Source organism: Gadus chalcogrammus, chromosome 7 (genome assembly GCF_026213295.1).
Source record: "Gadus chalcogrammus isolate NIFS_2021 chromosome 7, NIFS_Gcha_1.0, whole genome shotgun sequence".
NCBI lineage: Eukaryota > Metazoa > Chordata > Actinopteri > Gadiformes > Gadidae > Gadus > Gadus chalcogrammus.
The window spans coordinates 33302513-33325835 of record NC_079418.1 but is presented as its reverse complement, the minus strand read 5'-3'; the positions used below and the strand labels follow the sequence as shown (position 1 = coordinate 33325835).

Here is a 23323-nt window from a genome sequence, read left to right as displayed (position 1 = left end):
TTAGAGACAGACACGTTTTTATTCACAATGCAATAAAAAAGAAGAAAATAATAATAGTACTATGTGTATTTTTAGCACCGCAGTCTACATTTTAAGATGTTTGTCTGATCGGGTTCAACACAAAGCACTATTCTAGACGGCTGGAAATGCAATTCAAGTCCATAATATATTGGGTCTGCGTCCGTACAGCTGGACACCTCTGCGGAGTAAGCCTCCACGGTCGCCAGCCTCATGTGGCTCCTTCAACACATCCCTGATTTCTGATGCCAGTTTCCTCTGTTATCAACGGCCCTCTTCTCACTGGAGACCGATCCTCAGAGAACACCAGAGCGTTGAACGAGGACCCGGAGTCCACCAAGACGACCAGGTCGTCGTTATTGGTGTTGTTATTTGACGCAGTATGCTACCGTCCTAATTTGAACATCTTTTTTTTATTTGAGGTGCACGTTGTTTCCTGTACAGCGTTCCTACTGTAAGGGCCCCCGCTAGGCCCCTTCAGGGACAGAGAGAGCGCTGGTGGAGGGAGGGAGGGGGGGTCCAAACCTCATCGCCTCCTCCGCAGTTGGCCTTCCTCTTCCTGCCGGGCTGCGAGGGGATGAGGCGGCGCGCCGTGCCGTTCTGAGGAGAGGACAACAGTGTCAGGACGGAGCGCCATAACCACTCCCCGAGGCCCCCTGACCGGCGTCAGCAGCACCCTGACCGGCGCCAGCAGCAGCAGAGGGCCCGGACACGCCTCACCGTCCGCCCGTCTGGCTGAATGCAGTGAGTGGACAGACGGATACAGGAGGTCCCCCCCCCCGTACCGTGGTGAGCAGGGACAGCGGGTCGTGGTCGTCCCGCCCCTTGTTGTTGAAGGCGTTGCCGTGGCGTCCTGCCGGGTACGCTGACCCCTGTGAGGCCTCGGCCGAGTCCGGCAGCGACGGCACCGGGGTCGCCGGGGACGCCTGCGTCGCCAGCGAGGCGGACTCCGCTTTCCGTTTCTGCGGGGAAACCGACATTGGGTTAGGCTGAGATATGGCCGACATTTTGATTTGGTTGATGCATACACACACCCATTACTGACAACACAGCAAACACACTTAAAGATAGTAGACGACGAGGAGCTAAATGTTCATACGAGTCCAGGTCAACGAGAGGTAAACCAGCGGGCCTGGGACGGGGTCCGGATACCCCTGGGAGTCACGCTCAGTACACTCACATCAGAACCTCTCGCTGGTCCAATCAGCATTATTTGACTTTGAATTAATAATTAAGGTCATCATGGTTAAACATTCATGACAGCACCAATAATAAACTATAAATATATATATAAATATATATATCAAAATTAACTTCATCTTTGCATTAATTTTGAAGGTTTGAAAACGTTAATTGTAAAGGATTAACGGATCTTGCATCAGGACACTGTAGTGTTATACTAGGTGTCCGGGAAGCACAACCCTCACTCAAACGCGGACAATAAAGGGCTTCAGTACATCAGAACAGAGCTTCAGGACATCGGAACAGAGCTTCAGGACATCAGAACAGAGCTTCAGGACATCAGAACAGAGCTTCAGGACATCAGAACAGAGCTTCAGTACATCAGTACAGAGCTTCAGTACATCAGAACAGAGCTTTAGTACATCAGAACAGAGCTTCAGGACATCAGGACAGAGCTTCAGGACATCAGGACAGAGCTTCAGGACAGAGCTTCAGGACAGAGCCTCAGAGACAGAGCTTCAGGACAGAGCTTCAGGACAGAGCTTCAGGACAGAGCTTCAGGACAGAGCTTCAGGACATCAGAACAGAGCTTCAGGACAGAGCTTCAGGACAGAGCTACAGGACATCAGAACAGAGCTTCAGGACAGAGCTACAGGACAGAGCTACAGGACAGAGCTTCAGAGACAGAGCTTCAGTACATCAGAACAGAGCTTCAGGACAGAGCTACAGGACAGAGCTTCAGAGACAGAGCTTCAGTACATCAGAACAGAGCTTCAGGACAGAGCTTCAGTACATCAGAACAGAGCTTCAGGACATCAGAAAAGAGCTTCAGGACAGAGCTTCAGGACATCAGAACAGAGCTTCAGGACAGAGCTACAGGACAGAGCTTCAGAGACAGAGCTTCAGGTCAGAGCTTCAGGACAGAGCTTCAGATACAGAGCTTCAGTACATCAGAACAGAGCTTCAGGACAGAGCTTCAGATACAGAGCTTCAGTACATCAGAACAGAGCTTCAGGACATCAGAATAGAGCTTCAGGACATCAGAACAGAGCTTCAGGACAGAGCTTCAGATACAGAGCTTCAGTACATCAGAACAGAGCTTCAGGACATCAGAATAGAGCTTCAGGACAGAGCTTCAGGACATCAGAAAAGAGATTCAGAACAGAGCTTCAGGACAGAGCTTCAGGACAGAGCTCAGGAGAAGGTCAGAGGACGTACCGGTGTGGGGAGGGTTTTGCCTCTGGACGGGGCTGTGGCTGATTGTAGGTTAAGATCGAGACTTTTCCGCTGAACAGAAAGGAAGAGAAGGTACATCATTTAGATACCAGTGTTTCCCATACGTAGAACAATGTGGGGCACAGCGCCACAGAAACAACACTGAGCGCCACAAATTAATCTGTGTATGGTTCGTTATTTGAATATTCCGATTTAAAACAAAATCAGAAAAAAACAAATAACAGAGTCGTTCTTCGGTTTTTCTGATTTGGTTTTGAAACGGAAAAAGGGCAAAAGGAATAAACAAATAAACAGCATTTCATTTGTGTTTGTGTTTTTTTTGGTGGTTTTTTAAACCCGAAACAGAAAAACAAAAATAGATACATTTGTAGGCTACACCAGAAGGCAGAACGCAGCGAGCGAAGAAAAAAGAGCCTACCACCTAAACCAGCAATAGACTGTCCAATTATATTTAGCCTTAGTTATGGCCGCACTTGAACCATATGGGGATTTTATTCGTGAACTATTTGACAATGGAAAGACACACGACGAGATCAGTACCGCTCTAAAGCAATGTGGTGCACCGAAGTGCTCCGTTATGACGGTGAGGAGGTTCTGTGTGGAGCACAACCTTCGAAGAAGAAATCTGGCTTCTTTCTTCTTCTATGTAGCCTATTGTACAATATGTAGGCTACTTGTCATTTAGATGTAGGCTATTTTAATGTTTTATGACCAGCTAGGTTTCTTAGTAAACAGCCACCTGGAATATCATGGCGATCTTCTCCACGGTCATATCGTCCACTCGCAGACTAAGTCGCCGGCTCCCACGGAAAACAATAAAGCTGGCCATTGTAGAATGTGAGACTCAATGGAAAGTTTGAAACGTCTTTATATGCATTTGTTTAAAACCACGTGCCCTTTTCCCAGCATTGAGGTTTTATCTAAATATCACACAAACAAAACAAGCAACTGGATTATTCAGTATTCCCGTTTTGATTTAAAAAACTGAAAAATCCCGTTTATTTGTTTATTCCTTTTGCCCTTTTTCTGTTTCAAAACCAAATCAGAAAAACCAAAAAACTACTGTTATTTGGTTTTTCAGATTTAGTTTTAAATCAGAATATTCAAAGAACGAACCATACACGGATTCAAATTGATTCTGCTCTTTTTTCGTTTTTTTTAATATACGATTTTGAAATATAAATATCGTTCCGTTTATTCATCTCCGCAAAGCACTCTTCTCCCTGTCATTCTTGTTTTCACACGCACAAGGAGACAAGCGCGCATACATGCCAATGGTGCGCGCGCGGGTACACAACCACTTATTGGATCAACCCGGATATATTCACACGCACTGACAGCTGATTTGCCCGCTCCTCCTCTCAACGCGCCTACAAAGGAAAACCCGAAGCAGCGGGTTATTTGCCACTTTGTTGATATTGTTAAACGAGCAATCTCGTAATCCCCCCTCGTCTCACTCCGCTATAATTTTACACTATTATTTTAAATATTTTTATATTGTTAAATGAGCAAACGCCCGTCAGGACTCATCGTTTTATAGCCCTTTATGATTCAAATATATTGACACACAATTAATTTTGAATCGATCATGGCCCTTTGGAACAAGCTTAAAGAACCCCTAGCTTTGAACACCCAGTTGATGTTTTTTAGACCAAGTAAGCATTGGTTCCTAAAATCCTATTTAAATAAAGCCGATATATCCTTAGAGGTGGGCAGTGGCCACACATCAATAACCCGAAATCCCAGAGCCGCTGACGGGCGGTGCTCTGGTCCGACTCACGGTGGCCACCTGGGACGGTCTGACGGAGAAGGACTCGCCGGTCTGGGACGCGGCCCGGCCCGGGACGCTGCCGGCCTGGCCGTCCTGGGGGGCGGGGGCGGCCCTCACCCCCTCCCTCTCTGGGGAGCTAGGCCGCGAGCCGGGCAGCCCGTTCTTGGTGGGCGTCTTGGCCTCCTTCTTGGGGAACTGGAGCTTCTTGACGTCCAACCGGTCAGGGGTGACCCACTCGTCCAGACGCTTGTTGACTAGAGAGCAGCAGAGGAACGCGTTACACACGCACAGGGGATGGAACGAGCTGCTTTCTGTGTCAGAGGCTCTACTCACAGTCGATGTAATGGACATAGTAGAGCTTCCTCCCAGGGATGTCCTTGACACTGAGGATCTCGGCCAGTGCTGCAAATAAAATGGAAAAAGTCTCCCCGGTTTAGATTTGACCAGCTGAGGTCCACAGAGTGAGCTGTCAAGCCTAAGCAACATCTCATATACTAAACTAATGGTTTTTAAGTAGTCTGTACAGAATTATGCATACAACACTTTTTGTTTATAATTGTCTGTTTCACTGTGTTGCTAAAAATTACCACACAATACACACCTTAACAAAACACAATCCCTCCATGCCCTGACAGTGTTGTCAAAGGTTGTGTTCACATTACTGTTTGACATGTCAAAGGTGCGAAAAAAAAAAGAGCAAAGTATGTCGCACATACTGATGTTAAATAGAACGTTAATAAGGTAAACAGTGCTTTGGAAAGCATGTGTTTGTTTAGGGCTATTATTTACAGTTTAATAATAATAAAATCGTGGGAAAGGCCAAATAAATGTTATGTACCATAGAATCATGATAACGATAGTTATGAAACTATATTGATTATCAGTAGCGACCTGACGTCATCCCTAACCTCTCCTATAATAAGGCAGGTGGCACCACAGGAGGAAGAGTTAAATTCATCCGAGAGATCAGCTAAACTGTTCAGTACGATATGCACAAAGCATTGCATGTATTTAATGTGCATGACATTAAATCGTGTTATAATCGGAACGTACTTTCTCTTCCATTCAAGCTATTTTAAAATGACCACACAGAGATCAGCTCCATGGCAACACATGGATTCGATTGTAGTGAATAGTTCAGTCTAACGAGATGAGCCAGGACCGCTACGGTCTCTGATTCATGTGACCTGGACTTCGCGGGGGCTCCGGGGGCAACAGCGGTGAGCTGAGGCCACAGCGTTTGTTCACAACACCTCCGGTTAGCTTGGTGTTAGCATAGTTAGCTTAATGCTGACAAAAACACAACACTACTCACGCCACTCGTCCTCATTCTCCTGGTTTTTGCGAAGAACTGGAAGGCGGCAGCCCTCAACGATTTCAACCTATGGAAAATGTGACGTTAATCGACACGTATAAAACAATTGAAACGTTTAAAGTGAAATAGCATCTTTTGGTACCCACCGATGCTGCGCTGTCCGCCATTTTGGTCCTGTGTGAGGGCGGCCGCGGGGGGTTGTGGGAAAAGGCCGCCGCGCCAATAGTATAGGCGTTGAGAGCTGACAGAGAGCTAACCGAGCTAACCGCTAGGCGCTGCAAAGATGCTGCGAGATGAGAAGCAGAGATGCTGCATGGACAACTTTGAGGATGCAGCAATTGACGTTGACTAAGTGAACGAAATCCATGCATATTAATTGTGTTGATGTAAATAATCATCCACAAACAATAATTTATTTATTGGGCGCACTTTTTAAAACTTTTTCACACTTTCATCATCATCTTTCGTCTTAGTCTGTTTTAGGGTTATTAGTCCACAACATCGTAATGATCATTTTGTTGCGTTTGTAACCTGGACCTCTGCTCCGGGGGGAAAAAACCCTGAAACTACTCCATGTGTTCCACGTATTTATCAAAGACTGCGGGCCCCTTTCAAAACCTCATAGATCAAAAGTCATAGACAGAGGTAAAGGTGATTTGGACTTTAATAATTATATTTTATTTTAATGATTAAATTAACTCAGTTTTTTATATTTTGATAATTACTAGTTGATATTTAATATATCCTAGTTTATTTATTATAATAATAATGTTTCAGAATAAGCAATATATGAATTGTATTTCTGATATGATCCCGTGTACTGGATGGCAGTTCGTTTTCTAACTTTCTCATCGGCGCAGGGTCCCCATCCCCCGCCGAAGACGCGGGTCCGAAAGCAGAACCTGGCAACCTGGGGCTGGTTCAGCGGCGGCGCTCCGGTCTCAGGCTGAACCTGGCAACCCAGGGCTGGTTTAGTCTCAGGCGGAACCTGGCCACCCGGGGCGGCTTGTTCAGGAGCGGCGCTCCGGTCTCAGGCGGAACCTGGCAACCCAGGGCTGGTTAGGGGCGGCGCTCCGGTCTCAGGCGGAACCTGGCAACCCGGGGCTGGTTAGGGGCGGCGCTCCGGTCTCAGTAGCTTCTGGAAGGAACCTCATGGTTGCACCATGGAGAAAGTGAGTATCTGCATTAGCCTGCCTTTTAGCTCTAAAGACTCCGTTAAAAGGTTTAAAACATGCGGGGTATGTCGGGTGGGGGATCGGGGGGGGGGTCTCCGATATAAGCGCGGTCTGATTGCTCACCGCCCGGGCCATTCAGATCCTTTATCAGCCTGCTTTGTGTCATGATACAGCTAACTAGCTAACACTAACCAAGCATCAACGTCACTCTGGAACCTTCTGGGACTCCGATCCCTTCTCTGCCCCGGGTCCCTGGTGGGACGGACCACCACCCAATGGACGGGCGGGTTTACATGGTCTAATGAGATGGTCCAGCTCCGGGCTGGTCTTAGGAGAGTATCGTAGCTAGCGGCTACCATGGGGCCGGCTAGCCTCGAACTATGAATATTAGTGATATTGGTTTATTATTATTAATAATGCAAGTTGGAGGAGATATTTCATAAGGACTTTGTAGCCAGATTGAGGTGCACCCAACCAGCTCATCAGCATCACGTACTCTTCGCTTTAGCAGCAAGGACAGTCGGTTAAAGCTCCTAACTTCTCATGTAGTTTGAGGAGGACTTGGAGGGGCTCTTAATCCCTGCCCCCCCCCCAACGGGAGGGGTGAGGGGTCTTCCTGGGTCGGCCTCAGCCTGTTTGGGCCATAGCATCCGCATGCAGTCTCGAATGTTCGTTCGACCTTTGAGTTCTGGTGATGCGACTGGACCGACTACCGGTTCACAGGCCGTGGTGTCACCTTAGGTCTGCTGTAGTCAATAGAGAAAGTTGGCAAAGTTTTGTTAATGCATTTCCTCAAGTTTAATTCATTGCATTAATTGCATGTTTAAATATATGATCTGATTAGCATTATGCATCTTGTTTTTAGGAACTAGATAATTCAATCCCTCGACTTTGAGAATCAATTAAAATAACCAATTTATTCTACTAAAACCTCACTACAGGCTTCACAGGATATTGTTTGTTTATTCATGAATCTCAAACAATCCGGCATCCTCACTGTACCGACAGCGATATATTGGTTCACTTTCTGATGACAAATGCACTTATTGTAAATTGCTTTGAATAAAAGCATCTGCTAAATTCACTAAATGTAAATCTCTGAGTAGTAAACCCAATCCGAACCATAAAGTGAACCCATCAAATCTCTCCAATACCAAGGAGTGTAAAGCAGGGGGATAGTGCCAGGGGCCATCTGTATCTGGCGCCCCAGCCAGGTGCTGCACCGAGTCTGTCAGCGACAGCTGAGTCGCGGCCGTTTGACTGAGAGGAGCATCGATTGTGTTGCCAGATATCTTGTAATCAAGCTTTAGGTTGGGAGTGAGAAGGCAGTCTGGAGCACTGTTTAATGTGTGTCGTTAACAATGCTGCTATTGGGGAGTTGGCTCTTGTCTTACTTGTCTTCACATATGGGTGCAGGTGCATCCTCCATTGCACACGTATGGGCTTATCAGCAAAACCTTAGCGTTCTGCACTGGGGTAGGAAGTATCCCCACTCCAGCCACACCACTCACCCAACAACCCCTCCGCTCCAGTCACGGAGCTGTATATGAACACTGTCATGTTATGTCTGGCGCATTTCATACACAAAAGTGCTCACACTTAAGGATTTAGTGGCATCTGGTGGTAAGGTTTCAGATTGCCACCAACTGAATCCCCCACCCCCCACACTCCTTCAACCACTCCGGGGTGGCTACTACACTGGTCTGCACTGCCAGTAGGTATCAAACTGAATCCCCCCCCCACACTCCTTCACCCACTCAGGGGGGGCTACCTACTACACTGGTCTGCACTGCCAGTAGGTATCAAACTGAATCCCCCCCCCCACACTCCTTCACCCACTCAGGGTGGCTACTACACTGGTCTGCACTGCCAGTAGGTATCAAACTGAATCCCCCACCCCCCACACTCCTTCAACCACTCCGGGGTGGCTACTACACTGGTCTGCACTGCCAGTAGGTATCAAACTGAATCCCCCACCCCCCACACTCCTTCAACCACTCCGGGGTGGCTACTACACTGGTCTGCACTGCCAGTAGGTATCAAACTGAATCCCCCCCCCCACACTCCTTCACCCACTCAGGGGGGGCTACCTACTACACTGGTCTGCACTGCCAGTAGGTATCAAACTGAATCCCCCCCCCACACTCCTTCACCCACTCAGGGTGGCTACTACACTGGTCTGCACTGCCAGTAGGTATCAAACTGAATCCCCCCCCCCCCCCCCACACTCCAACCACTCAGGGGTGGCTAGGCTACTACACTGGTCTGCACTGCCAGTAGGTATCAAATCGTCCCCTGACGGCATCGAGTAGCGTAGGGTCAAGTGAAAGGTGTCCTTGATAGATTTGTATTTGCTTATTTATTCTGTAGACCCCCAGGTCGTATCCTCCACAGAACAGTTTGTCCACTCTGGGCTGCTGTAGCGATCTGCTGGGCTGTGGAAGAGGAGGCAGCTCCCTATGGAGATATCAAAGGTTCATTCTTAGCCAACGAAAACAAGTCTTATTTTCATAGGATTTAAAACGAATTAAATATATATATTTAAATATTACATTCCATTTCTGCCAAGTCAGTGACTCTACCTGCCTCCAAATAATATGGACTGCACCTTTTGAGGCAAGGTGGGCAGCTGGTGACCCAGCCAGAGTAAGGTGACATTGAAAGTCTCCTTCCGGAAGAATCTCCCCTCTCTCCTCAGACCTCTCCCTTCAAAGAGCTTTGCATTGATCTATTGCTCTTTCGATGTAAAGAGAATTTAAACCAAAAAGGCTTCTGAAATAAATAGTCTCGCTGTGACAACATTTAGTCCCTTCAGAATGTATGTAAAATATCAGAGCAGCTGTGGTTTGTGACCCCGTGGAACACGGCTCCCCCTCCTTCCCAGAACTCCCAGTGGCTGTTTTAGCATCTGTGTTGGAGGCTGACGAGAGTGAGCGGCTTCACCTCCACGTTGAGTCACATCAGCCCGCCGGTGGTGAATTAATCCGCTCCCTCCTGCGTTCTGTCGCCAGGTTTCGGCATTAAAAGACGAGGGAAACAAGGCGCTGAGCGCGGGGAAGGTGGATGAGGCGGTGCGCTGCTACACGGAGGCGCTGGCCCTCGACCCCTCCAACCACGTCCTGTTCAGCAACCGCTCGGCCGCCCACGCCAAGAAGGGCGCCTACGAGAGCGCGCTCCAAGATGCCTGCCAGACCATCACCATCAAGCCCGACTGGGGCAAGGTGAGATCGATATGCCCTCCATTATCCAGCTGCTTATGGCCGGGGGAGTCTCTTAGCCCTGAACCGGAGCTCCCCTCACAGGTTTGGGAAGAAGACGGCCTTTTAAAGACTTTTAAAATGTTTTTCAAATGGTTCCTCGTCGTTTAACACAACACTTGAAGAAGGCGACATATTGTCACCAAGAGCTACCGTTTGTTATTGAGTCTAGTTGTACTTCATACTGTAATGTTTACTATCTTAAGCGCCCCCGGTAACGAGTCCCGTCACACTGACCTCCGACCCCTCTGGTTACCAGGGTTACTCCCGGAAGGCGGCGGCTCTTGAGTTCCTGGGCCGCTTGGAGGAGGCCAAGGCCACGTACCAGGAGGGCATGAGGCAGGAGCCCAGCAACCCGCAGCTCAAGGAGGGGCTGCAGAACATCGAGGCGCGGCTAGCAGGTAGGGGTCCGCTAGTTCCTCACTAGGGGTCCGCTAGTTCCTCACTAGGGGTCCGCTAGTTCCTCACTAGGGGTCCGCTAGTTCCTCACTAGGGGTCCGCTAGTTCCTCACTAGGGGTCCGCTAGTTCCTCACTAGGGGTCCGCTAGTTCCTCACTAGGGGTCCGCTAGTTCCTCACTAGGGGTCCGCTAGTTCCTCACTAGGGGTCCGCTAGTTCCTCAATAGGGGTCCGCTAGTTCCTCACTAGGGGTCCGCTAGTTCCTCACTAGGGGTTCTGCTAGGTTCCTCACTAGGGGTCCCCTAGTTCCTCACTAGGGGTCCGCTAGTTCCTCACTAGGGGTCCGCTAGTTCCTCACTAGGGGTCCGCTAGTTCCTCACTAGGGGTCCGCTAGTTCCTCACTAGGGGTCCGCTAGTTCCTCACTAGGGGTTCTGCTAGGTTCCTCACTAGGGGTCCGCTAGTTCCTCACTAGGGGTCCGCTAGTTCCTCACTAGGGGTCCGCTAGTTCCTCACTAGGGGTCCGCTAGTTCCTCACTAGGGGTCCGCTAGTTCCTCACTAGGGGTCCGCTAGGTTCCTCACTAGGGGTCCGCTAGTTCCTCACTAGAGGTTCTGCTAGGTTCCTCAGTAGAGGTTCTGCTAGGTTCCTCACTAGGGGTCCGCTAGTTCCTCAGTAGAGGTTCTGCTAGGTTCCTCACTAGGGGTCCGCTAGTTCCTCACTAGGGGTCCGCTAGTTCCTCACTAGGGGTCCGCTAGTTCCTCACTAGGGGTCCGCTAGTTCCTCACTAGGGGTCCGCTAGTTCCTCACTAGGGGTCCGCTAGTTCCTCACTAGGGGTCCGCTAGTTCCTCAGTAGAGGTTCTGCTAGGTTCCTCTGTAGAGGTTCTGCTAGGTTCCTCACTAGGGGTTCTGCTAGGTTCCTCAGTAGAGGTTCTGCTAGGTTCCTCAGTAGAGGTTCTGCTAGGTTCCTCACTAGAGGTTCTGCTAGGTTCCTCACTAGAGGTTCTGCTAGGTTCCTCACTAGGGGTTCTGCTAGGTTCCTCACTAGAGGTTCTGCTAGGTTCCTCAGTAGAGGTTCTGCTAGGTTCCTCAGTAGAGGTTCTGCTAGGTTCCTCAGTAGAGGTTCTGCTAGGTTCCTCAGTAGAGGTTCTGCTAGGTTCCTCACTAGGGGTCCGCTAGTTTCTCACTAGAGGTTCTGCTAGGTTCCTCAGTAGAGGTTCTGCTAGGTTCCTCACTAGAGGTTCTGCTAGGTTCCTCAGTAGAGGTTCTGCTAGGTTCCTCACTAGGGGTTCTGCTAGGTTCCTCACTAGGGGTTCTGCTAGGTTCCTCAGTAGAGGTTCTGCTAGGTTCCTCAGTAGAGGTTCTGCTAGGTTCCTCAGTAGAGGTTCTGCTAGGTTCCTCAGTAGAGGTTCTGCTAGGTTCCTCACTAGCAGCTAGGGGTTCATCTCAATAAATGAGTGCGGTCGTCGGGATGGAACCCAGACTGTGTGTGTGTGGTACCTTCCCCATGCTAACGTGCTCCTTCCTCCCCAGAGAAGAAGATGATGAACCCCTTCTCCATGCCCAACATGCTGGAGAAGCTGGAGAGCGACCCACGGACCTGCGGCCTGCTGGCCGACCCCAGCTACAGAGAGCTGCTGGAGCAGCTCAAGAGCCGGCCGTCGGAGCTCGGCACGTACGTACCGCCCGAAGCCCTCCTGGAGCTACGTCGCACGCGGCTAAAGGGGGCTACTTGCATTAGGGTCAGGATTTGCTATGCACAAAGCTATGTGTTGTTATTTGACGCTGGGCTAAAATGGTTCAACATAGCATAATGCTAAGTGTCGCTATGTAGCACATGGCTAGGTGTCGCTATGTAGCACATGGCTAGGTGTCGCTATGTAGCACATGGCTGGGTGTCGCTATGTAGCACATGGCTGGGTGTCGCTATGTAGCACATGGCTAGGTGTCGCTATGTAGCACATGGCTAGGTGTCGCTATGTAGCACATGGCTAGGTGTCGCTATGTAGCACATGGCTAGGTGTCGCTATGTAGCACATGGCTAGGTGTCGCTATGTAGCACATGGCTAGGTGTCGCTATGTAGCACATGGCTAGGTGTCGCTATGTAGCACATGGCTAGGTGTCGCTATGTAGCACATGGCTAGGTGTCGCTATGTAGCAGTTAACGTTAACTCACTTGAAGGCGGGTGTCGAAGTTTAAAACTATTGGATCTGCCCAGTGCCACTCTGGATCTGCCATAACCAATCGCTAATGTTTGGCCGGGATTCACGTTGCGCGCAGGCTGTAAACACGCCAAACACAGCGAGTGAAGATGTCCGTCAACGTGAGCTGACTTTAACGTCATTGTTCTCAGCCACTCCCTCTGTTCGCTGATTGGACGCAGAAAATGTAAACGAGAAAACCCAGTAACATACCGCAGACTAGGGTACTACGATATAAATATGATATCCCGATATTTTTTGGCTGAATGGCGATATACGATATATATCTCGATATTTTCTATAGAGTGGGTTAGATGTTTTTTATGCAAGTCAAAAGCCACATGTGAGATGTTGCAAGCACTTTTATTAAAACATAGGTCCATATGACTGCAACATGTGATTTTGTATCGTTATTTTCAACAGAATTGAATCAACATGTTAAAAAAAAAAAGGGACGTTTTTCACCTTCTTCAAAGCTGTGGGTTACACACATTAGCTACCATTAAGAGCATTGGCTTCATCGCATTGTCCTGCGTACTACGGTGAGGGTTTCAGTGCGCCGTAACTTTAATCCCCCGCCCCCTCCCTTCTCCGTTCCATTTGGGAACATGTTTGGTTTCATTTCGCTTGTTTCGTATATTTTAATTAATTAATTAAGAGCGTCACCAACACATTTGCCGAGCGCCGGCCCTGGTTTCGGGGCAGAAGAAACTGTCGCGGCCGGTGATGCAGCAGCACAGCCACGGAGTTTTACGCATTCCTCATACTGCACTTTGTGCCGCTGCTGTAAATGGTGGAACAGATTTGTCGTGCTTCGACTTTTAGTCGCAACGGTTTTGCTACACTCTCTACAGACCTGCAGCAGCTGCTCATCTGTTTTTTTTAAACCCAAACTATTTCCACATTATGGAGCCGTTGTTTCTCCTCTTTGAAACAATTTCGTCTCCCGCCGCCGTCTCGTTTTCTTTACGGGTATCATCCATGCTTGTTGTGTTGTGAGGGGGCGGCGGGGGCGGGAATGAGGCGTCTTTGCACACGGCACGTTCGGAAAGACGGAGTGAGAGGGGGAGGGGTCGCGCTCACAGTCTCCAAGGCAAGCGCTGTAGACGCTTGAGCGGGAAACGGACCATTTTAACGCTTATCGATATAAACAATATTGTCAAATCTTGTATCCCCTTGGAAATGATATCGATATATCGTACATAGCCGATATATCCTGCAGCCCCACCGCAGACCCAGACCTAGTACTGTAGGGAAAAATAAATTGAGCGGAAGTACTTAGGCGGAGAATAGGGCCTGTACGTGAGAATGCGTCATGGGATTTTTTTTTGGGCAGTACTAAATAAAAGAGTTGTTGGAAATCCATAATCAACATAAATCGACTTACCTAGGCAAGGAAACGTTGTTGTGCCACATCCCTCACAAGAGAGGCTGTTGCATTATCAAGACAGACATCAACACATCAGACCCATCAACGCTCCGTGCCTCCAAAATGTCGGCTGTCGTAGCGCCGTAACCGCACAGCGTACGAGCCCCATTGATCGGACCGTTACACCTTGACCTGAATCAATTTCTGCTGCTGCGAGCGTTTTGATGCGGGGGGGGTCCTGGAGGGGGGGTCCTGGTGGAGATCAGGGGAGGTCCAACAGCCTCAGCATGTCCCCCTCTGCTCCCCGCTGCCAGGAAGCTGCAGGACCCCCGGGTGATGACCACCCTCTCGGTCCTGCTGGGGCTCGACCTGGCTGGGATGGACGAGGAGGAGGAGCCCCGGCAGGCCCCGCCCCCCAGGCCCAAGGAGACCAAGGCCCCCGCCCCCAAAGAGGAAAACCTGCCCGACAACAAGAGGAAGGTGGGTCTACCTCCACGACGGCGCCGTTAACGTCTCCTCTCATCCCACCTTGAGGCTAATGACCCCACACTTAAACTCTCCATAAAACCTGAAACGGCCACTTTGATCGATCCAGGCCGTTAGGCTAGGGGGGTGGGGGGGCTGGGCGAGGGTAGGGGGGTGGGGGGGCTGGGCGAGGGTAGGTGGGTGGGTGGGTGGGTGGGTGGGCCTGGGTAATATGTGTGTGTGTGTGCGGGCGGGCCTGGGTAATATGTGTGTGTGTGTGTGTGTGTGTGTGTGCAGGCGGGCCTGGGTAATATGTATGTGTGTGTGTGTGTGTGTGTGTGTGTGTGTGTGTGTGCGGGTGGGCCTGGGTAACGTGTGTGTGTGTGTGTGTGTGTGCAGGCGGGCCTGGGTAATATGTATGTGTGTGTGTGTGTGCGGTGCTGGGTAACGTGTGTGTGTGTGTGTGTGTGTGCAGGCGGGCCTGGGTAATATGTATGTGTGTGTGTGTGTGTGTGTGTGGGCGGTGCGGGGTAATATGTATGTGTGTGTGTGTGGGCGGTGCGGGGTAACGTGCGTCAGGACGTTAAGGCCGGTAGACGGGTTTCTGTGACATCACGATGGCGCGTGCGACGGCGCCCCCTCATGGAGATGGACGGGATTGTTTCCCGCGGCTCTCGTTGCAAAGCTGCAACCTAAACACAAACGACTGGCAGCTACATCACGATTAAAGCTCTGAGCGGAAAAGACAACCAAAGACTGCTCTACAGCTGGGAATAATTGGCCCAATAAATCAATTTAATTGCAAGCAATTTATTAATTTAGTTAATATGTTAATGTGTTGCCCATTTTAGTCCATATTTAGTATTTCTACAGAGTATTATTCTCTGGTGTAAGAATGAATAATTTGCTTACTTGCGGCTGGTAATTAATGCCAAGACCTGCGTTAACCTTTCAACTGCTTTGGTAATTATTCTAATTAATCCTCTTTTGTTGTGGCAGGCTTTGAAAGCCAAAGAACTGGGGAATGCAGCGTATAAGAACAAGGACTTTGAGGCAGCGCTGCAGCACTATGAAGAGGCCGTCAGCCACGACCCCAGCAACATGACCTACATCTCCAACCAAGCAGGTACTGACTCACCTGGGAGGAGATCAATATCACCAACCAAGCAGGTACTGACTCACCTGGGAGGAGATCAATATCACCAACCAAGCAGGTACTGACTCACCTGGGAGGAGATCATTATCACCACTCAACAACCAGTGTCTCCCAGTATCTACGGGGTAATGGGGGCGAACATTCACCCCTCAACCCGCAGTGTCTCCCAGTAACTCCCAGTATCTACGGGGTAATGGTAGAACATTCACCCCTCAACCCGCAGTGTCTCACAGTAACTCCCAGTATCTACGGAGTAATGGTAGAACATTCACCCCTCAACCCGCAGTGTCTCCCAGTAACTCCCAGTATCTACGGGGTAATGGGGTAGAACATTCACCCCTCAACCCGCAGTGTCTCACAGTAACTCCCAGTATCTACGGGGTAATGGTAGAACATTCACCCCTCAACCCGCAGTGTCTCCCAGTAACTCCCAGTATCTACGGGGTAATGGGGTAGAACATTCACCCCTCAACCCGCAGTGTCTCACAGTAACTCCCAGTATCTACGGAGTAATTTAAAAACCTCCCCCCCCCCCCCCCTCCAACAACAGACGAACTGAAATCACTTTTAGGATGCTCCGAAATGTCAAAGATTCCCCCCACTTACCAATCCATGCCGACGCTACAACCCACCACCTGCATGTCTCCGATCTAGACGTCCAACTTGGAAGGACCCTCCACCCACTGTCTGTGATCCCATGTCGGCCTGGGCAACCGAATGGGAATCCAAAGACATCCCAAACAAACATCTGGGGTCAGACCCGACCCAACCAGTCCCTGGCACCCACCTCCCTAGAGGCAGTGGTCCACCTTAAACAGATCCCTGGCCCCCACCTCCCTAGAGACAGTGGTCCACCTTAAACAGATCCCTGGCCCCCACCTCCCTAGAGACAGTGGTCCACCTTAAACAGATCCCTGGCTCCCTAGAGACAGTGGTCCACCTTAAACAGATCCCTGGCCCCCACCTCCCTAGAGACAGTGGTCCACCTTAAACAGATCCACTGGTCAGGGTCTCTGCTTGGCCAGCCTTCACAGTTGGGAAGCAGCCCGAGCCCACTGTGTGCCTGCGAAGAGGAGCGAACTATGGAGCCTTATTGAAGCCTGCCCTCTCCAAAGACTGAAAGGCGGTCTAATCTCCCTCCACAATTTAGATCAAGAGGCCACTGCTTGGCTTGAGAAATTAGCATTTGCTAAATAAAATAAATACGGGGGAATGGAGAAGACATTCACTCCTCAACCAGTGTCTCCAGTATCTCCGGGGTGTGTTTGTTATCTGGGGAGGCGTGGGGAGAGGTGATGCCCTCCATGGAGGTCCTCTTTAATGTTTAATGTCTTCTCCTCAGCGGTGTACTTTGAGAAAGGAGAGATGGACAAGTGCAGAGAGCTGTGTGATAAGGCCATCGACGTGGGCAGAGAGAACCGAGAGGACTACCGACAGATCGCCAAGTCAGTTATGGTTTCACACAAATATATATCCATGATCCATTTCTTTCTTTGAGCAAAGCTACACTTGTTGACTTGGGTGTTCAAAGGAGAGATGCATTGTTTTCCTATCCAAGGTGTTAAAACCCACTCGTTTTTTGCATATTGTGATTTGAAGTCCTGGCCCATGCCTGCCTTGTGTGACCCCAGCTGTCCACCTGAGTGGAGCTCATGACCTCCTCTCCTCCGCCACAGGGTGCTGGCTCGAATCGGGAACTCGTACTTCAAGGAGGAGAAGTACAAGGAGGCGGTCCAGTTCTTCAACAAGAGCCTGACGGAGCACCGCACCCCCGATGTCCTGAAGAAGTGTCAGCAGGTAGCTCCTCCCAGCGCGTAGAGCCGTCCGCTCATCGTCATGGTCCACTAAGTCGACTCATCGCGCCAGCAATACTGAGAACATGTGTCCTTACTGCTGACAACATGTGTCCTTGTGTCCTCTGTCCTTACTGCTGAGAGCATGTGTCCTCTGTCCTTACTGCTGAGAACATGTGTCATGTTTCCTTGTGTCCTCTGTCCTTACTGCGGAGCTAGATGTAGCAAACTCAGAAGTTAAACGCTGAGATGTTTGCGTCACAATGGAGGGGAAGGGCCATGTGACCGTGTTAAACCTCCTCATTACGTTCTTTCTACTTGTGCTCCACTGCTGAGTAACCCTGCACTCAGAGCTCTGAGCGGCCCTCTGTGTCCTCAGCTTCAACGCTCTGGAACAGACCCTTGATGCACGCTGAATGTTCTCTGATCTGCAGGCGGAGAAGATCGTGAAGGACCAGGAGAAGATGGCGTACATCAACCCTGACCTGGCCCTGGAGGAGAGGACCCGCGGTAACGAGGCATTCCAGAAAGGTGGGTTCTGTCTGGTTCTGGGCCTGGTTCTGGGCCTGGTTCTGGGCCTGGTTCTTGGCTGGTTCTGGGCCTGGTTCTGGGCCTGGTTCTGGGCCTGGTTCTGGCCTGGTTCTGGGCCTGGTTCTGGGCCTGGTTCTGGGCCTGGTTCTGGGCCTGGTTCTGGCCTGGTTCTGGCCTGGTTCTAGGCCTGGTTCTGGGCCTGGTTCTGGGCTGGTTCTGGAGCTCCCACCGGCCTGTCGGGCCCCCTGTGGGCTCCAGGCAGCTGGGGGCCGTACTGGGTTGTTTTGGGGGAAACCATCGACACGCGTTCTAAATGCTAACAGGTGAAGCGTAATCATGGAACCATGATGGCTGGATGTGTTGTTTTAGTCCCGGTGGAGGATGCATTTGAGTTGTTATGGTTCCCCAAAGACCTCCCCAGCCCACTGAGCGAGATGTACGGTCAAAGACATGGAGACCATGTCACCATCCCCTTATATCCAATGTGTATGTCTGTGTCCACCAGGCGACTACCCCTTAGCCATGAAGCATTACTCAGAGGCTATCAAGAGGAACCCCCGGGATGCTAAGCTCTTCAGCAACAGAGCCGCCTGCTACACCAAGCTGCTGGAGTTCCAGCTGGCACTCAAGGTGACCACACACGCATGTTACGCACGTGCACGCACACACACACACACCCCTATGTAGGGGTGGGAATCTCTTGGCATTTTTTCGATTCTAAAGCGATTATCGATGCATCTCGATGCAACATTCTTTTATGTACATTTCCATGTGTGATTTTCAAAAATATATATATATACATCCGAGTTTGCTACTCAGAGTTTGCTAATCAATTCCTACTTTTGTGATAATCATTAAAGACATCAACAGATTAATTAACTTATCAGATATTTTATTAGACAGAAAGCTTTTTTCACAAATATGACTTGAGTCATATTAATTGATCTGCATCGAGACGGCATCGTTCTAGAGAGAATCGCGATGCATCGAAGAATCGATTATTTTTCCCACTGCTATTCATGCATGTGAACTGAACCACTTCTATTTTATTCCGTTCTCACAGGACTGCGAGGATTGCATCAAACTGGAACCCAATTTCAGTAAGTCCTCCTAACCCACCCTCCAGACACAGACTGAGTATCTAACCTAGTGTTGAGACTGATCCCATGCTCCTCTCCTCGTCTGCAGTCAAAGGGTATACACGCAAGGCAGCGGCGCTGGAGGCCATGAAGGACTTCACCAAGGCCATGGAGGTCTACCAGAAGGCTATGGACCTGGACTCGTCCTCTAAGGTACGGCCGGTGTTCCGCTGTACCACAGGAGCCAGGGAGCTCCAGGGAGCGCTGCTGTTGTCCTTCAGTCGTCCACAACCCCGTCAGCCTTGTTAAAACATCTTATTCTTATACGGCCTGTTCATCATTTATACCAATTAACAATTACACCCCAGGAATCAGGCATGGGGTGCGTGGCCTCCACATTTAACGGGGAATTAGTTATTTAAATGGTTTGTTCTCAGTCATTTAATTAGTCAGTGCGGTTAAGGACAAGCGTCCTCGACCCCCCCCTCGGTAAGGACGGCTGCTCAGCCGAGAGCCACTGGTCAGTGGTTCATGGTGCGGGCTGGAGCTCAGCCTGCACCCTGCCATGGGGACGGGGTCCACTCCCTGTGTGGCTCCACGGGTACAGGGGCAGGGGGTATATGTGTGTATATAATGTATATTAGTTATACTAAGTCGAGACGTAATGAACTCTGAAAATAGTGGTGAGTTGCAGCCCTAGACATTGACTTAACATACGGCGTCCATGATGGGGGTGTTGATGTATGACCTGACCTCCACCCCCATGTTAACCGGCCCCCCCTCCCCCCATGTTAAACTGCCCCCCCTCCCCCACCCCATGTTAACCTGCCCCCCCCCCCATGTTAACCTGCCCCCCCCCCCCCATGTTAACCTGCCCCCCCCCATGTTAACCTGCCCCCCCCCATGTTAACCTGCCCCCCCCCATGTTAACCTGCCCCCCCATGTTAACCTGCCCCCCCCATGTTAACCTGCCCCCCCCCATGTTAACCTGCCCCCCCCCATGTTAACCTGCCCCCCCCATGTTAACCTGCCCCCCCCCATGTTAACCTGCCCCCCCCCCATGTTAACCTGCCCCCCCATGTTAACCTGCCCCCCCCATGTTAACCTGCCCCCCATGTTAACCTCCCCCCATGTTAACCTGCCCCCCATGTTAACCCTCCCCCATGTTAACCTGCCCCCCCCCATGTTAACCTGCCCCCCCCATGTTAACCTGCCCCCCCCCCATGTTAACCTGCCCCCCCCCCCATGTTAACCTGCCCCCCCCCATGTTAACCTGCCCCCCCCATGTTAACCTGCCCCCCCGCCTGTAGGAGGCGACGGAGGGCATCCAGCGCTGCCTGATGAGCCAGGCGGTGAGGAACGACACCCCGGAGGAGGTGAAGAAGCGGGCGATGGGCGACCCCGAGGTGCAGCAGATCATGAGCGACCCCGCCATGCGCATGATCCTGGAGCAGATGCAGAAGGACCCCCAGGCCCTCAGCGAGTAAGAGCCACCCCCCCCCCCTCTTCTGTATGCATGGAGCACGCCTGGGTCTAAATGCCCCCCCTCCCACTCCCACTTTAAACATGGCCTCTGCAGTTTAACGGCAAACATCCAAATGTTTCCCATAATGATCTGAAGTGGATGCTCAGCCCAGAGCAGGAGTGCAGACCTCTTCCTTTATGGACGGAGGTTAGGGGGGGCGGGGGGGCTGTAGAGCCGCAGTAATGAAGGCTGCAGTGGCTGACACCGGGCTGCTGCGGCGGCGTTCTGTCGAGCTGCTAGCTGCAGACATTAGATGTTCTGGGTCGGAGCGAACGCCGCTGATTGGCCTTGGTAACAGAAGGCCCTTCCCGGCCTCGCTGGCTCTTGGTCGGCTCCCAAGCTTAACTTGGCCGGCTCATTTCTGTTGTGAAGACAAACTCATTAACATAATATCAGCACCGTCGCCAAGACGATAACCTATCCCCTCCGAGAACCATCGTGGTTCTGATCAGCGCTCTGTTCCAGAGTACCTCTGGTTCTGATCAGCGCTCTGTTCCAGAGTACCTCTGGTTCTGATCAGCGCTCTGTTCCAGAGTACCTCTGGGGTTCTGGTGAGCACTCTGTTCCAGAGTACCTCTGGTTCTGATCAGCGCTCTGTTCCAGAGTACCTCTGGGGTTCTGATCAGCGCTCTGTTCCTCAGTACCTCTGGTTCTGATCAGCGCTCTGTTCCAGAGTACCTCTGGTTCTGATCAGCGCTCTGTTCCAGAGTACCTCTGGTTCTGATCAGCGCTCTGTTCCAGAGTACCTCTGGTTCTGATCAGCGCTCTGTTCCAGAGTACCTCTGGTTCTGATCAGCGCTCTGTTCCAGAGTACCTCTGGTTCTGGTGAGCGCTCTGTTCCAGAGTACCTCTGGTTCTGATCAGCGCTCTGTTCCAGAGTACCTCTGGTTCTGATCAGCGCTCTGTTCCTCAGTACCTCTGGGGTTCTGATCAGCGCTCTGTTCCAGAGTACCTCTGGTTCTGATCAGCGCTCTGTTCCAGAGTACCTCTGGTTCTGATCAGCGCTCTGTTCCAGAGTACCTCTGGTTCTGATCAGCGCTCTGTTCCTCAGTACCTCTGGTTCTGATCAGCGCTCTGTTCCAGAGTACCTCTGGTTCTGATCAGCGCTCTGTTCCTCAGTACCTCTGGTTCTGATCAGCGCTCTGTTCCTCAGTACCTCTGGTTCTGATCAGCGCTCTGTTCCTCAGTACCTCTGGTTCTGATCAGCGCTCTGTTCCAGAGTACCTCTGGTTCTGATCAGCGCTCTGTTCCTCAGTACCTCTGGTTCTGATCAGCGCTCTGTTCCTCAGTACCTCTGGTTCTGATCAGCGCTCTGTTCCTCAGTACCTCTGGTTCTGATCAGCGCTCTGTTCCAGAGTACCTCTGGTTCTGATCAGCGCTCTGTTCCAGAGTACCTCTGGTTCTGATCAGCGCTCTGTTCCAGAGTACCTCTGGTTCTGATCAGCGCTCTGTTCCAGAGTACCTCTGGTTCTGATCAGCGCTCTGTTCCAGAGTACCTCTGGTTCTGATCAGCGCTCTGTTCCAGAGTACCTCTGGTTCTGATCAGCGCTCTGTTCCAGAGTACCTCTGGTTCTGATCAGCGCTCTGTTCCAGAGTACCTCTGGGGTTCTGGTGAGCGGAGCATTAAGTGTGTTCTCTGTCCGCAGCCACCTAAAGAACCCGGTCATCGCCCAGAAGATCCAGAAGCTGATAGACGTGGGGCTGATAGCCATACGGTGATGAGGGCCGGCCCAAGGGGGACCAGCCGCCTCCAGCTTCGCTTATTGTCTTTTCTTGCCTCCCAGATCGTCTCAGAATATACCGACCAGGGTTTGTTTCGCCTGGTTAATGTTGTTTTGTTTAATATGTTGTCGATCACAAGAGTTTGCGATGTGTTGGGGAAAGCGTTGCCCATCCCCCGGTCATTATCAGAAACGCCCCCGCCCAAAAGAAAATTACACCATGTCACAGTCCAAGTTCATCAAGTAGTTATTCATGAAACGGTTTGAAAAGTAATTCAAAGCACAAGTGTTCTTCATGTGTCATTCTAATCTGATTCCCAATATTGCATTTGGTCGTATCTCTAATGAGAGAAAGCATGTGGGTGTTCCTGAAGGCTCCAGTCCTGGGCCACGGTGGGGCCATGAGGGAACCTTTGACAAGGATTAGGCAACGGTCGGCTGTCTGATGGAATAAATGTTTCTTGTGTACCTTACTGGGCCTAACCTTGATTATTTTACTGTGGTTTCACCCGACGACAACAAAACAATTACCACACGCGTGTCATCCAAGTGTCCTTCACCTTTTATAACGATGTGGAATTGCTCGGACTAATGGCATCCCTCCCTGATGCACGGGGCGCCGGCTCCCCACAAGGCTGTTAACCGCCCGGCACTGGTTGGTTGGTTCTGCTCTCAGCCGGGATGGGACCTAACCAGTGCTGTAAAACACTTGTTAAATGGATGTCATTTTTCTGTATCATTTATTAGGGAGATGCTTGTTGCCAGATTGCCTGGGGGATTGTTTTAGCATTTATAGAGGTCAAACGGGACGTATTAAAGCCTGCCGCATTCCTGTTTGCGTGTGCTCTGCTCTGGAAAGTATGCGTCGCTTTTTATTACCTTGGGAGGACATGTACAGATGTGGCAGGTGGAGGTTTAGGACTAAACGGGCGTTAAGGCAGTTTGCCACAGCACTGAGTTCTTGATGCCCCCCACGGCGGCCATACAGAGATAACTGCTGCTGACTGTTCTGAGAGAATGGGTGAGGCGGGCCGACCCCGGCACCGGCTGCAGGGGGCCCCCTGTGGTTATAGGGGCCCCCTGTGGTTATAGGGGCCCCCTGCTGTTATAGGGGCCCCCCTGCAGCCATAG

At 50.8% G+C, this 23323-nt stretch overlaps 2 protein-coding genes across 4 annotated transcripts in view; one reads left to right on the top strand and one right to left on the bottom strand.

Annotated features, from left to right (window-relative positions):
- The window catches only part of kat5b (K(lysine) acetyltransferase 5b), an 18130-nt gene extending 12378 nt beyond the window's left edge, over window positions 1–5752 (bottom strand). For 2 of the 3 annotated variants that reach the window (XM_056595236.1, XM_056595238.1), the window contains exons 1-7: window positions 5669–5752; window positions 5523–5589; window positions 4541–4609; window positions 4217–4461; window positions 2419–2487; window positions 804–980; window positions 544–618 (exon numbers count right to left, since the gene is read on the bottom strand). In XM_056595236.1, coding sequence (XP_056451211.1) covers window positions 544–618; window positions 804–980; window positions 2419–2487; window positions 4217–4461; window positions 4541–4609; window positions 5523–5589; window positions 5669–5689 — 723 coding nt within the window. In that variant the 5' untranslated portion in view covers window positions 5690–5752. The remainder of the gene's footprint in view (window positions 1–543; window positions 619–803; window positions 981–2418; window positions 2488–4216; window positions 4462–4540; window positions 4610–5522; window positions 5590–5668) is intronic. The other variant, XM_056595237.1, reaches the window with a different exon arrangement.
- A 773-nt stretch (window positions 5753–6525) lies between these two features.
- stip1 (stress-induced phosphoprotein 1) lies at window positions 6526–23065 on the top strand. The gene is made up of 14 exons (XM_056594972.1): window positions 6526–6694; window positions 9709–9918; window positions 10214–10355; window positions 11884–12025; window positions 14237–14402; window positions 15387–15513; window positions 16886–16988; window positions 17220–17340; window positions 17771–17867; window positions 18373–18497; window positions 18931–18967; window positions 19056–19159; window positions 20257–20429; window positions 22118–23065. The coding sequence occupies exons 1-14, from the start codon at window positions 6686–6688 to the stop codon at window positions 22188–22190; spliced, it is 1629 nt and encodes a 542-aa protein (XP_056450947.1). The 5' UTR covers window positions 6526–6685; the 3' UTR covers window positions 22191–23065.
- The last annotated feature ends 258 nt before the right edge of the window (window positions 23066–23323 follow it).